The following is a 13,406-nucleotide window of genomic DNA, read 5'->3' as shown; positions in this document are numbered from 1 at the left end:
ATTTACAAAACAAACCAACGAGACACAATAGAAACCGCGTATAGCAGAAAGTGATGAAAGTAAACAAACCAATCGACTGTAAACAGACCCAATGAAACCCCGGCTCTCTGTCCCCATGTGTGCGATCATCATGTCGGGTTTGAATGAACGCGATTTACACCTCAGTTGTTTATATGTGTAACTAAGCAGTGCTTTTAATAATAATAAATAAGCTTTATTTATATAGCACATTTCATGCAGCAGGTGCAGAATAAAGTGCTTTACCAATGTGCCACACACTACACATTTAAACAGGGACCCAACACATGAACAGTACACCTTTTTGGAAACATAATACATCATAGTTTGAGACATAAGGAGAAAAAATATCCCTCTTTAAAAAATAAAGGAACACATAATGAATAGATACAATAATAACGACGTGATAATTATAAAAAAAGGCTAAAAAAACAACAACTTAAAAGGACATTTCGTAAATAAATAAAACAAGAGGTGTTGTCACTGTTTGCCTGTAACCCCTGGCTCCATGCCCCAGGTGGGGGCTCCATGCCCCAGGTGAGCCCCAGGTGGGGGCTCCATGCCCCAGGTGGGGGCTCCATGCCCCCAGGTGGGGGCTCCATGCCCCAGGTGGGGGCTGTCACCATGTCAGAGGGGTGAATGAAAGGAGGCTGAGTTGGTTCTGTGTGTTGCTGAGCAGGGCTATTCTCCCCTGCTTTCGTTTCGTCCTAAGAGAGGCCATGCTGCTGCTGCTGCTGCTGCTAACTTCAAGCTGCTGCTGCTGCTAACTTCAAGCTGCTGCTGCTAACTTCAAGCTGCTGCTGCTAACTCCATGCACCTTGCTGCTGCTGCTAACTTCAAGCTGCTGCTGCTGCTAACTTCAAGCTGCTGCTGCTGCTAACTTCAAGCTGCTGCTGCTAACTCCATGCACCTTGCTGCTGATGCTAACTTCATGATGCTGATGCTAACTCCATGCACCTTGCTGCTGATGCTAACTTCATGATGCTGATGCTAACTTCAAGCTGCTGATGCTAACTTCAAGCTGCTGATGCTAACTTCAAGCTGCTGATGCTAACTTCATGATGCTGATGCTAACTTCAAGCTGCTGATGCTAACTTCAAGCTGCTGATGCTAACTTCAAGATGTTGCTGCTGATGCTAACTTCAAGCTGCTGATGCTAACTTCAAGCTGCTGATGCTAACTTCATGATGCTGATGCTAACTTCAAGATGTTGCTGCTGATGCTAACTTCAAGCTGCTGATGCTAACTTCAAGCTGCTGATGCTAACTTCATGATGTTGCTGCTGATGCTAACTTCAAGCTGCTGATGCTAACTTCAAGCTGCTGATGCTAACTTCAAGCTGTTGCTGCTGATGCTAACTTCAAGCTGCTGATGCTAACTTCAAGCTGCTGATGCTAACTTCAAGCTGCTGATGCTAACTTCATGATGCTGATGCTAACTTCAAGCTGCTGATGCTAACTTCAAGCTGCTGATGCTAACTTCATGATGCTGATGCTAACTTCAAGATGTTGCTGCTAACTTCAAGCTGCTGATGCTAACTTCATGATGCTGATGCTAACTTCAAGCTGCTGATGCTAACTTCAAGCTGCTGATGCTAACTTCAAGCTGCTGATGCTAACTTCATGATGTTGCTGCTGATGCTAACTTCAAGCTGTTGCTGCTGATGCTAACTTCAAGCTGCTGATGCTAACTTCAAGCTGCTGATGCTAACTTCAAGATGTTGCTGCTGATGCTAACTTCAAGCTGCTGATGCTAACTTCAAGCTGCTGATGCTAACTTCAAGCTGCTGATGCTAACTTCATGATGCTGATGCTAACTTCAAGATGTTGCTGCTGATGCTAACTTCAAGCTGCTGATGCTAACTTCATGATGTTGCTGCTGATGCTAACTTCAAGCTGTTGCTGCTGATGCTAACTTCAAGCTGCTGATGCTAACTTCAAGCTGCTGATGCTAACTTCAAGCTGCTGATGCTAACTTCAAGCTGCTGATGCTAACTCCATGCACCTTGCTGCTGATGCTAACTTCATGATGCTGATGCTAACTTCAAGATGCTGATGCTAACTTCAAGCTGCTGATGCTAACTTCAAGCTGTTGCTGCTGATGCTAACTTCAAGCTGCTGATGCTAACTTCAAGCTGCTGATGCTAACTTCAAGCTGCTGATGCTAACTTCATGATGCTGATGCTAACTTCAAGATGTTGCTGCTGATGCTAACTTCAAGCTGCTGATGCTAACTTCATGATGCTGATGCTAACTTCAAGCTGTTGCTGCTGATGCTAACTTCAAGCTGCTGATGCTAACTTCAAGCTGCTGATGCTAACTTCAAGCTGCTGATGCTAACTTCATGATGCTGATGCTAACTTCAAGATGTTGCTGCTGATGCTAACTTCAAGCTGCTGATGCTAACTTCAAGCACCTTGCTGCTGATGCTAACTTCAAGCTGCTGATGCTAACTTCAAGCTGCTGATGCTAACTTCATGCTGTTGCTGCTAACTTCATGATGCTGATGCTAACTTCATGCTGTTGCTGCTGATGCTAACTTCATGCTGTTGCTGCTAACTTCATGCTGTTGCTGCTGATGCTAACTTCAAGCTGCTGATGCTAACTCCATGCTGTTGCTGCTAACTTCATGCTGTTGCTGCTGATGCTAACTTCAAGCTGCTGATGCTAACTCCATGCACCTTGCTGCTGATGCTAACTTCATGCTGTTGCTGCTAACTTCATGCTGTTGCTGCTGATGCTAACTCCATGCTGTTGCTGCTAACTTCATGCTGTTGCTGCTGATGCTAACTTCATGCTGTTGCTGCTAACTTCATGCTGTTGCTGCTGATGCTAACTTCAAGCTGCTGATGCTAACTCCATGCACCTTGCTGCTGATGCTAACTTCAAGCTGCTGATGCTAACTCCATGCACCTTGCTGCTGATGCTAACTTCAAGCTGCTGATGCTAACTTCATGCTGCTGATGCTAATAATAATAATATATTAATTTTATATAGCGCTTTTCTGAACCCAAAGACGCTTTATATTTGGGAGGGAGGGTAGACAAACAAAACAAAAACATAGACAGAAACAAAACACAACAGAAAAGCAGTCAGGAGGAAGTTGATTGAGAGGGGGCGGGGCTTATGGATAGAGAGTTGAAGAGGTGGGGTTTGAGGCGGGACTGGAACAGAGTGAGGGGCTCAGACTCACGGAGGTCTTGGGGGAGGGAGTTCCAGAGCTAACTAAGCTAATGCTAACTTCATGATGCTGATGCTAACTTCAAGCTGTTGCTGCTGATGCTAACTTCAAGCTGTTGCTGCTGATGCTAACTCGTTGTTGTTGTTGTTGTTGTTGTTTGAATGGAGGCTAGCAGGCAGGGGATTATTCAATAATAGCGAGGGTCTTTATTTTAACTGCCATACCATGAGAAATCGGTAGGGATGCTCCGATGTATTTAAAATATGCAGCTTTCTGTATTAAAGCAAAGGGAAATGCAGAATGCACTCAATTGTATTTTCTAATAACACATAGCGGTGTTATAGTGAGAGTGCTCCCTCTGATGAGCACCGCTGAAGGACGTGCTCATCGAGTTATTGCTGAGAACACAGGTTCTAAAATACATGAATACATAGTTTAATGTTGCTCTAGGGATCTCACAGCACTGATAGTTTTAGTTGCACTACACATGTGCACTTTGCAATAGTATGAATGTTATTAGAATGTTGAACATCGTGCTAAAGAACACGTTTAGTTATTGCATCAGTGGCTTAGATCTGGCGCTACAACAAGAGTATCCATTAAATCATGACGCTTTTTACTCAAATAAATATGTTAATAGTATTATTTATCGCACTAGAATAAAAGTAATTAAAGCATGAGAATAAGCGTATTTATCACACCACGGCCTATTTAATTATTGAGGTAGGGTGACTGTAGTTATTGCATCAGAATACATTTGATTATTGCACGGAAATAAATGTTGTTTTTGCGAAAGAATGAATGCAAATTTTGCAATAAATGTAATAATTGCATTCGTATTAAATATGAACCTTGGGTGCCTTTTGGTTATTGCAGCAGCACTCATCACGCTAATGTAATTATTGAACTAGATCCGGTCATTGCGACCTTTGGCTTGTTTACATGTTGAGTTTATAGTAATGTTATTTGGGATAATATCTGCCGTGTCCAGAGAGCTGCAGCGTCTCTCTGGGTCCCATCCAAACACCATTCGTTTCATTAGTTTGTAACACGAGCTGCAAGGAGAGTCCCGATCCGTTTTTAAAATATATTCGTGCGTAAGGTCGGCGGTTTCATCAAGTCTTTGGTCTTTGAAGGGTCGCCTGTGCACGGCATTTTCCCTGCTGTTTTCTGACCTTTCTGACAATAAACCAAAATATCGGTAAAATACAGCTTAATTGATCATTCAAATAATTCCAAGTTGCCGCTTTAAATGTATAAACCAAAAAGAGAAACTCCCTCTGGAGGACACAGGGATTTTATCCTTTGCAGCCCATTTACATGCACTAACACCGGACACCAAAGAACACGCCCCGACGGGCTGTGGTGTCGCCTCGCGTCTCTGCCACGTGTCGCTCTGGAACACACCGACTTCAGTCGACGGCCAAGAAGCACGTCCGAACTGCGGATGCGTGAGTGGCAATACCTCTCCTTACCAGCAGGCGGCGGTAGTGTGTATTCGTCATTCAAAAGAGGAACCGGAACACAGACTGCGTAAACCACAAATAGCGTGCGTTCCATTTTCACTCTCGTCCATCACAGACTGTTTCACAGAGCGACTTATCGAGAACATGTTTCGTGCGGTCCTGGAAAATGAAAACGATAGCCGTCTGCGTGTGCCTTCTTCATCCTTTGTTTGCGTTCAGGGCTCGACGTTAGAAATGGCCCGGAAGCACGATTCAGACCGGGCCAGCATAACGTACTTTCCACTTGCCGCTCGGGCCACTAAAAATATTGCTTTAAACAAAAAAAGGTCCTCTGGTATTTTGAATAGCAATGTTGTTTGTTTGTTTGTTTTGTTTCTTAAAGCTACAACACCGCGTTTCGTGAGGCGGTTGTCGTTGGGTGAAAAGCAAACGGCTGTTTTTGCTGCGCAGCGCGAGCAGGCTCGTTCACTACCGACCTTCGTGCCACCTAACCATTCGCCAAAATGTTTTTAATACCAGCGGGGGAAAAAAACTATCTTTAAATAAAAGAAAGTCACCGGAGGAGTTGAAGGAGAGTGGCAGGAGAGGAGGAGGAGAGGGAGAGAAGGTTTCAGCTTGATGGATGGAGTTGGCTTCAATATGACGATATCAACAAGGTGTTGTGTCGTCGCAATATCATTATTTTAATAAACCAAATATGAACAAATGAGGAAGAACGGGTGATTCAAATGTTGTAGTGTCGTTGGTGCAGTTAGGATTGCAACCAACGTGTTCATTTTCTTCATGATGAGTGGAATTTAACCCTGAATGCAGCGTTCCCGCCAGCGGGGCGTCTGGCCGTCTTTTGACCCCCTTATTCAGCTCGGGACGCCCTGAACGCGAGCCGAGGGCGTCCACAAATATTAAAAATTCGAGAGAAGATCGAGAGTTTTTATCGCTTGAAATGACGAAAAGGGACAAGGACGAGGATGTCGCTCTGTTGGAGGGGCAGAGGAGCCTGGTGGGATTATTTTCGGAGTATTGAAGATCGTTTCCCGACATCGAAGGTGCCAGCTACGGGACAACACGGACCGTGCGCGATTTGGACGCGATGAGCGGGGGTTTTAGTGGCGCGTGAGCTGCGAGCGCCAGAGCCTCCAGCGTGAACTGTGGTGACAGGAAGAGCCGTGTGGGAGCCGGCGCTTTAAGAGAGACAGTATCTAGATCATAGTATCTGCTCAAGTCAAAATTCAAAATGCCCCCCCCCCCCTCCCTCCCGCTCTCGGGGTGGACGCCCTCTCAGCCCTGGTCTGGCGGAAACACTGCCTTAATGTCTTCCCCGGGCGTACCTCACTTCCGTTTCGCTTCTCCTTCGCTAAACTGAACAGCCAATCAGTCGTTTATTTTGCCGCCAGCCGGAAAGACACGCCGGTGCGGGACACGCCAGTCCGAGCGACAGGACGCTTGGTGTGTCCGGGCCTTTAGAGAACATTCAACAGAACAGGGCTTCTTAAAGCTCCCTCTCAAATGTTATATCAGAGTTTCCACGATGTTTTGCACCGTGGTTACTTTTCTCTTTTTGCATTTTTGTGAATTTAATTCTACAAAGCCTGCCGGACGCGTCAGCGGAGAGACACATGCTGAGTCCTCACTAAACTGCGTGCACTGGAAATTAAAACTAGAAAGCCAAAAACACATCTGTCAGAAATAAAAAATGGATTTAAAAATGGTTATGTTATCAGCTAATTTGTACGTAAACAACTTTAACAGAAATGAATGAATGCAGAGTCGGTGTTTCCCCGTAGCAGCGGTGCTACGCGGGCCCAGCGTGATGTGAGCGCGGAGTGCGTGGAATCTTTTAGTGTGTGCGAAGTGCGCCCGCCAATTTGTTTCTGTGTGTCTGCACAAGAAAGGCTCTTGAGGCACCAGGGCCGGCTCCAGAATATTTAGAATAAATGAAAAATCTAATGAAAACATTAAGGTGCAGCATGTCGATGAACTGCACTGCACCTGAGCAGCCAGCTTGACATCAGGACTTGCTTGTCATTGTGTTTTCATGTTGTCTAAAGAAAGATGAACTCGTCCACATGGCTGCAGAAAGGGCAGATCAGCTGGCACTAGCAACGTCTCTGTGGAGAAAACCCTCTCTAGGCACAGAGGTAGCAGACACAGCCAGGTAGCGCTTTGCTACCATGGCAACATGAGGATACTTGGCGTTTGTAATAGCTCTGGCTCGGTCTGAACTCTCTGCGAGTGGTGGAGGCTACATGCTAGCGGGAGTTGGGTTTGCACTTCAGTCTTTTGGTACCGGTGATATTCACGTTCGGGTGATGCCTTTTCAAATGAGTGCAGGTTTGATGTATTGCCAGCCGCGTCACCAATGTTAGTTGATCAATGCCGACACACAGCTTTGGTTCGGTCCACCTGTCGTTGTCCGTCATCCTTGTTCGTAACTGCGAAACCAAAATGTTCCCAAACCGGAGACTTCAATGATGCTCAGGGCTCGAGCTTAAGGACGTCCCGTCGTCGGAAAAAATAGTGTCAGGGAGGATAGAAAATAATTTTGGGCGAGAGCTAAAATAAAAATACCCTGCTATCTCTACTACAAACGGCGATGAAAATGAAACCGACTGCACGTTTTGTGAAGCACACAGTTATTAAACCTCCTTGTCAACATAAACACACACGCACAAAACATTTAGCAACCCGCGAAATACACACTATCTCACACACACACACACACACACAGTACGTAGCTGGCTGTGCCCGCGAATTCCTAGCCAGCAAATCCGCGGGTCTAGCTATGTAGTGAGTGTGTGTTTCGCGGGTTGAGTGATGTTCAATGGCATCCCGTGGAGGAATTGTGAAATGTTTTACCGTTAATCACGAAAACGCACAGCAGAACCAGACCCTGGAGCGCCGCCGGCCTCTTTACTTACTCCTCTTCATCCCCCACGGGTGATAAGGCTGAGAAGAGAATCCTCCATCGTATGTAGTCCTGAGCAATATGCTGCCTCTCCCCAGGTAGGGATGGGTACCGAGCCCCGGTGTTAAACGGGCCCCGGGCCGGAAGACAGTGGTAACGTTAAGCCCCGATGTTATCAGACTTTTTATCGGTACTGGAGACATTTAAAATATGTCATGTGTATTATTGCTACATACACATGATATCGCAGTTTTAGTTTCACCAACTCCGTTTCTAATCTGCAAAAAGACTACAACATGCGTCTGTGATGTATTTTCAAGCTTTCCCATCCAGACGAGATCTCTCTCCCGTCTGTGAGCGAGGGCCGTTCGTAAAGGCCTCCTGACGACAGGCCGTCGTCCTGTCAGCGGTACTCTGGGTTCTTCAGTGTTGGATTGTTTGCTAATTGGATGGGACTTGATTGAATTCAATATTAGAGTAACTTTCTCGTTTGTTTTAGTTGGCCTTTGTTTCTGTGATTGAATGATTTACTCAAATAAAAAGGTTGAATTATCATCTAATGATTTGATGTTTTATGTTAACGGTCACTTTGAATGATTTTAACTCATGTAGAAAAAGTAATATTTGTAGTCGAGAGCCCCTGGATGCTGGAAGACTCTTGAGCTCGACTTTATCTGCGTTCGACAGTTCCTCAAATTACTGACTACATATGAACGCATCCCTCTGACCAGCTCTCTAGTATGCCTCTCGTCCAATGAAATGACTTGCTCGCCCGATGACGCGTTGAACCCAATGTGAGCAAATTACTCTGTACACACGAGTACCGAACCGAAGGGGTACGTGTACCGTTACACCCCTACTTGCTATTTGAATACTTTATGCAAAAGTTGTCCACGGCTCGTTGTTCCCACTCACACGTATTTACTACTTTATCCATGCTTAATGTTTTAGAGTTTCAATCAGTTGATAGAGGAACTGACGTCCTCAATGACGTCTAAACGTGACTTGTTCTGTCCGACAAACATCCCAAAACCTTACAAATGTTCCGTTGTCTGCCAACAACGAAGAGAACGGGAAAAGATTTGGTTGAAAATTGACTTTAAACGAGGAATTAATGTGATTCTGTTTCTGTTTGACTCTCTGGCTTAATGCTTCAGAATCTGCTTTTCTTGACCTGTCTTTGTGGTTTCCTGATCTAACTTGAATTACTGTGTGTGTGTGTGTGTGTGTGTGTGTGCGTGTGTGTGTGTGTGTGCGTGTGTGTAGGGCCTGGCCCAGCTGGAGATCCTGTGTAAGCAGCTGTATGAGACCACGGACTCGGCGGTGCGTCTGCAGGCGGAGAAAGCTCTGGTGGAATTCACCAACAGCCCCGACTGCCTGAGCAAGTGCCAGCTGCTGCTGGAGAGAGGCAGCGTGAGTACGCCGCAGGAGACACTACTGTAACTCACGCATAGGCACTTTGCAGCAAGGAACACAAACACAGCAGAGACACAGTGTGAGTGCAGCCGGATGAACAGCGATGCATTTTAATACTTTAAGACACGTAGAGGTGGGGCAGGTAATTCACTCCAGAAACACTTGTTCTCATTCATAACACCCCGTTCGATGTCTCACTATGGGATGCGCCTCAACGCGTATGCAGACAGAAGCATCAATCTCATTACGCCAGTCCTGATTGGCTGGTGATCTTGACGTCAGCGTCATTCAAACACCTCTTCTCGCTTCAGAGCACATCTCGTGTTATCAGTAACCGGGCTAGCTTAACGGACTGAGCCCAAAGCTAACATTCGGTCGACGGGTGCTTGCCGGTTACTTTTTTGCGTTGCAAGAAGACTGAGCAATATTAACACACCAGTTAATATTGTAATCTGCCTCGCCGTTTCTTTCTGTCGAAATAACGGTAAGGTTTGATTTTTTCTTCAAGCTAGTAACATACCTGTTGCTAGTTTGTTCTTCCCTCCACACCGACACCACGGTAACGAGGACGCTCTCTTTTCTCTCTCACACCAGAGGAGACGGAGATAAAAAAAGGTATTAACAGTTAATATTCTTTAAAGAATCAAATCTACACCGTCGCCTTTTTTCCTTTCGGACTAACGGCAAGGTTGGAGTTTTTCCTCAGTAACGTACCTGTTACTAGCGTGTCCACTCCACGCCGATCGAAGATGGACCCTTCTCTCCCTCACACCAGAGGAGTCAGGGACTCGGAGGCTCGGCTATGCGGCTGCGGGTTTAAGATTTCAGGCACAGAGTCACACCAGGTCTGCTCGTCCTGCCTCGGGCTGGAACACGCCCGGGAGGCTATCGATAACCCCGGCTCGTGCGGGCATTGTACCCGCTTCACCATTAAGAGCCTCCGCCAACGGGACAGGACCCCCTCATGTCCGCTGATTCGCCGGCCGGCAATCAAGACATGGTGGCGTCCGCCGCAGAGATTGAGCCCCGCGCTGTGTCAGACTGGGACCCGGTGGCGGCAAGAGCCGCGAGAGCGGAGCCCGCGCGGTGTCAAGCTGGGGCTCCCAATTGGACCTCACCATGGTTCCACCCGCGGAGGATGTCCTGGAGTTGGACTATATGGAGGACGAAGAGGATACCTCTGAGTTCCTCCTGTCTGACTCGGATGAGGATGACATCTTCGTTTCATCGGCTCAGGCTGCAAAGCCGGGAGCGATGTCCGCTCCCCCGGGCGGGAGCACACCAGCTTCGCCCGTCCTAAGTATGGACTTGCAGGCCGTGTGTCAACGCGCTGCGTCCAGGCTGGACATCCCATGGCCTGAAGTGGCCAAGGAGACCTCCAGATCTCGCTACGAGGGGAAGAACTTGCCCCAAGCCGCGAGGACGAAGAGGCAGCTCCTTCCAGTCTTTCCGGAGATGCTGGACGAGGTGTCGGTCTCGTGGAGAGACCGTCCCTTTAGCAAGAAGGCCCCAATCCAGGGTGCCTCCTCCCTGGACTGTGACGGTATGGAGAGGCCTGCTTCGCATGCCGCCCATGGAGCCCACCTCCAACCAAGGCTGGCTTCGACACCGAGCAGGAACCCCATGCTACCGGCAAAGGCAGACCGCTTCCAGTCAGCGATGACCGAACGGGCCTATAAAGCCGCAGCTTTGTCCGCCAGGGCACTCAACGTCTCCTCGCTGCTGACCGCCTATTAGGCGGAGCTCTGCGAAGACATGTCGAGCAAACCTGAGCCTGCCGTGTGGGACGAGATCGCAGCGATCACGGACATTTGCCTCCGTGTGCAGCGCTGCGCAGTCAAGCCACGGGCAAAGCACTGGGAATAATGGTGGTACAGGAGAGAGCCAGGTGGCTCAACCTGACCAACCTTCCAGACCGGGAAAAAGAGGATGTTCTGGATGTTCTGGACATGCCTATTGTTCCCGAGGGCATATTTGGCTCCTCTCTAGCTTCAATGCAGCTGAGATGCGAGTCAAAAAGGAAGGGAGACGAGGCTCTCCAGCTCTGTCTCCCCCGAAAGGGTCCAGTCGCCACCTCCAATGGTCCCGCGGCAGGCCTTCACTCAAGCTGTCTCTCGTCCTGCCCGGTTCAAAATACCGAAGCAGCAGAGACCGCAGCCCGTCCCGGGTCCCCAGCCCGGGCACGAGGCAAGAGGGAGCTGGCCAAGAAAATCTCCGGTCCCGGCAGCTGCCGCTCAGGCGCAGCCGACCCAGGTTTTCAGCCACCAGGCGAGGAAGAAGAAGCGGGCGGCCTGACAGCCTCCTCTCCTCGATGAAGGAGCTGGAAGTTCCCTGTTCCCCAGCTCCAGAGCACATCCAGTGTTGGATGCTCATGTGTTTTCGGGGTGCCGCCATGCCCCCATCTTCCCGCCGCCTCGAGTGAACGTCATCCTCAAGTTCGCGCCATCAGTGAAATGGACTTAACATCGAAGACAGCAAGCCTGTTTAAGTCACACAAACATGTCATCATTGTTGTTTCCTAATAAATCATTTTCCACTGTCGTTTGGGGCGGTGGTGGCGAAGTCCATAGGGACTTGGCTTGGCAACTGGAAGGTCACCAGTTCAAGTCCCGGCAAGACCAAGTGCTACCGAGGTGTCCCTGAGCAAGACGGGACAATAGACGGGATTGTGAAGGCACCACCGCCACGCGCATGCGCAGTGTCGGCCGGGGTTGTCAACCTGGGGTACCACCGAGTTCAGACACTAGAGGGCCCCATAACGCAACAAATAGAGACACTGAGGGCAGACGACAGAGCTGTGACATCTCCGCTCGCTTTGAGAGAGTCGGCCCATATTCTGGAGCAAGAGATTTTCTCGCTACTAGAAAAGAAGGCCATATCGATAATAACCGCCGAACAGAGTCGGAGTGGCTTTTATTCAAAGTATTTCCTCGTTCCAAAACGGGGAAGGAACGGAATTCGGCCTATACTAGATTTGAGAGCTCTGAACAAGTATCTCAAAAGATACAAATTCAGAATGCTCACTCGCACATCTCTGCTGCGCCTCGTGCAAACGACTGGTTCACATCAGTCGACCTGAAAGACGCGTATTTCCACATCCCAGTATATCACCCACACAGGAAATATCTGAGGTTCGCCTTTCAGGGTGTCTGTTACGAGTACAGAGTACTTCCCTTCGGTCTCTCAGCCCGCGAGTGTTTGTACGGTGTACGGAAGCCGCGATAGCCCCGTTGAGACAACAGGGTATTCGCCTGGCAACTTATCTGGACGATTGGCTCCTTCTCGCACAGTCGGAGCAAGAGGCTATTACGCAGACGAATGTCCTCGTGAAACACCTGCTCGACCTGGGTTTCGTAATAAACACAGAAAAGAGCATGTTGTGCCCAGCCCAGACTGTACTCTTCTTGGGCCTACGCCGGAACTCGGTGCCCTTTACAGCCTGTCAGCAGAGAGAGTGAAAGCCTTCAGGGCTCGCTCATTTCCAGCCACGCAAATATGTTCTCTTCAGGTCATGTCTGCGGTTGCTGGGGCTCATGGCGTCAGCCATTCTGGTGGTACGAGGACGCTTACACATGAGGGCGACTGTGGTTGCGAGGGAGTGCGGTCGTCTTTCAACCAGAAGGTTGTGGGTTCGATCCCAGCCCATGCAGTCAACATGTCGATGTATCCTTGGGCGAGATACTTAACCCTGAGTTGCTCCCGATGGCCAACGGTGTGTGAATGTGTGTGTATGTTAGGTCCTAGAGTTAGGTACACTGCTCTGTGTGAATGGGTGAACGGCATGTAGTATGTAAAGCGCTTTGAGGGGTCTTAAATACTGGATAAAGCGCTATATAAGTCCATTTACCATTCACATGAGGGAGTTTCAGCGCTGGGGAGCTGCCCTCAGATTGGACTCTCCGCGCGTCATGGCGCACGGAGAGTGATGGTCACTATGAAATGCGTCACTGGCTACACCCAACTTTTCTAGTACGGGGGCGTGCCTATGGGTGCTGTCCTATCGTGGAAGGTTGTCACCACAGACGCATGTCTGACGGGCTGGGGGGGGGGGGGTATATACGAAGGGCGACCTGTGAGGGGTCTCTGGAGGTCACACATAAATTATCTGGAGCTTTGAGCGGTGTTCCTCACCCTGAAACACTTTCTGCCTTTCCTCAGAGGACACCATGTCCTCGTGAGGACAGACAACACGACCACAATATCGTATATAAACTGCCCAGGGGGTTTGCGTTCTCTCCAGTTACACATGCTGGCACGCAAACTGATCTTATGGAGCTGCGGACGTCTCCTCTCTCTGAGAGCGACGCACGTACCAGGAGTGATGAACCTCGGGCGGATCTGCTGTCCCGAGGGTCACCACTATACGCAGACTGGACTCTCCATCCAATGATTGTGAGCCAGCTGTGGGTGCGTTACGGCCG

General features: G+C 48.6%; 1 protein-coding gene across 1 annotated transcript in view; it reads left to right on the top strand.

Annotated features, from left to right (window-relative positions):
* The window catches only part of xpo7 (exportin 7), a gene marked incomplete at its 3' end in the record, with an annotated part of 39,940 nt that overhangs the window by 692 nt on the left and 25,842 nt on the right, over window positions 1–13,406 (top strand). The window contains exon 2 of the mRNA XM_034080177.1: window positions 8,836–8,982. Coding sequence (XP_033936068.1) covers window positions 8,836–8,982 — 147 coding nt within the window. The remainder of the gene's footprint in view (window positions 1–8,835; window positions 8,983–13,406) is intronic.

The sequence above is a fragment of the Pseudochaenichthys georgianus genome, unplaced genomic scaffold (genome assembly GCF_902827115.2).
Source record: "Pseudochaenichthys georgianus unplaced genomic scaffold, fPseGeo1.2 scaffold_923_arrow_ctg1, whole genome shotgun sequence".
In the NCBI taxonomy this organism is placed as follows: Eukaryota; Metazoa; Chordata; class Actinopteri; order Perciformes; family Channichthyidae; genus Pseudochaenichthys; species Pseudochaenichthys georgianus.
This window is presented reverse-complemented; position numbering and strand designations above follow the sequence as displayed.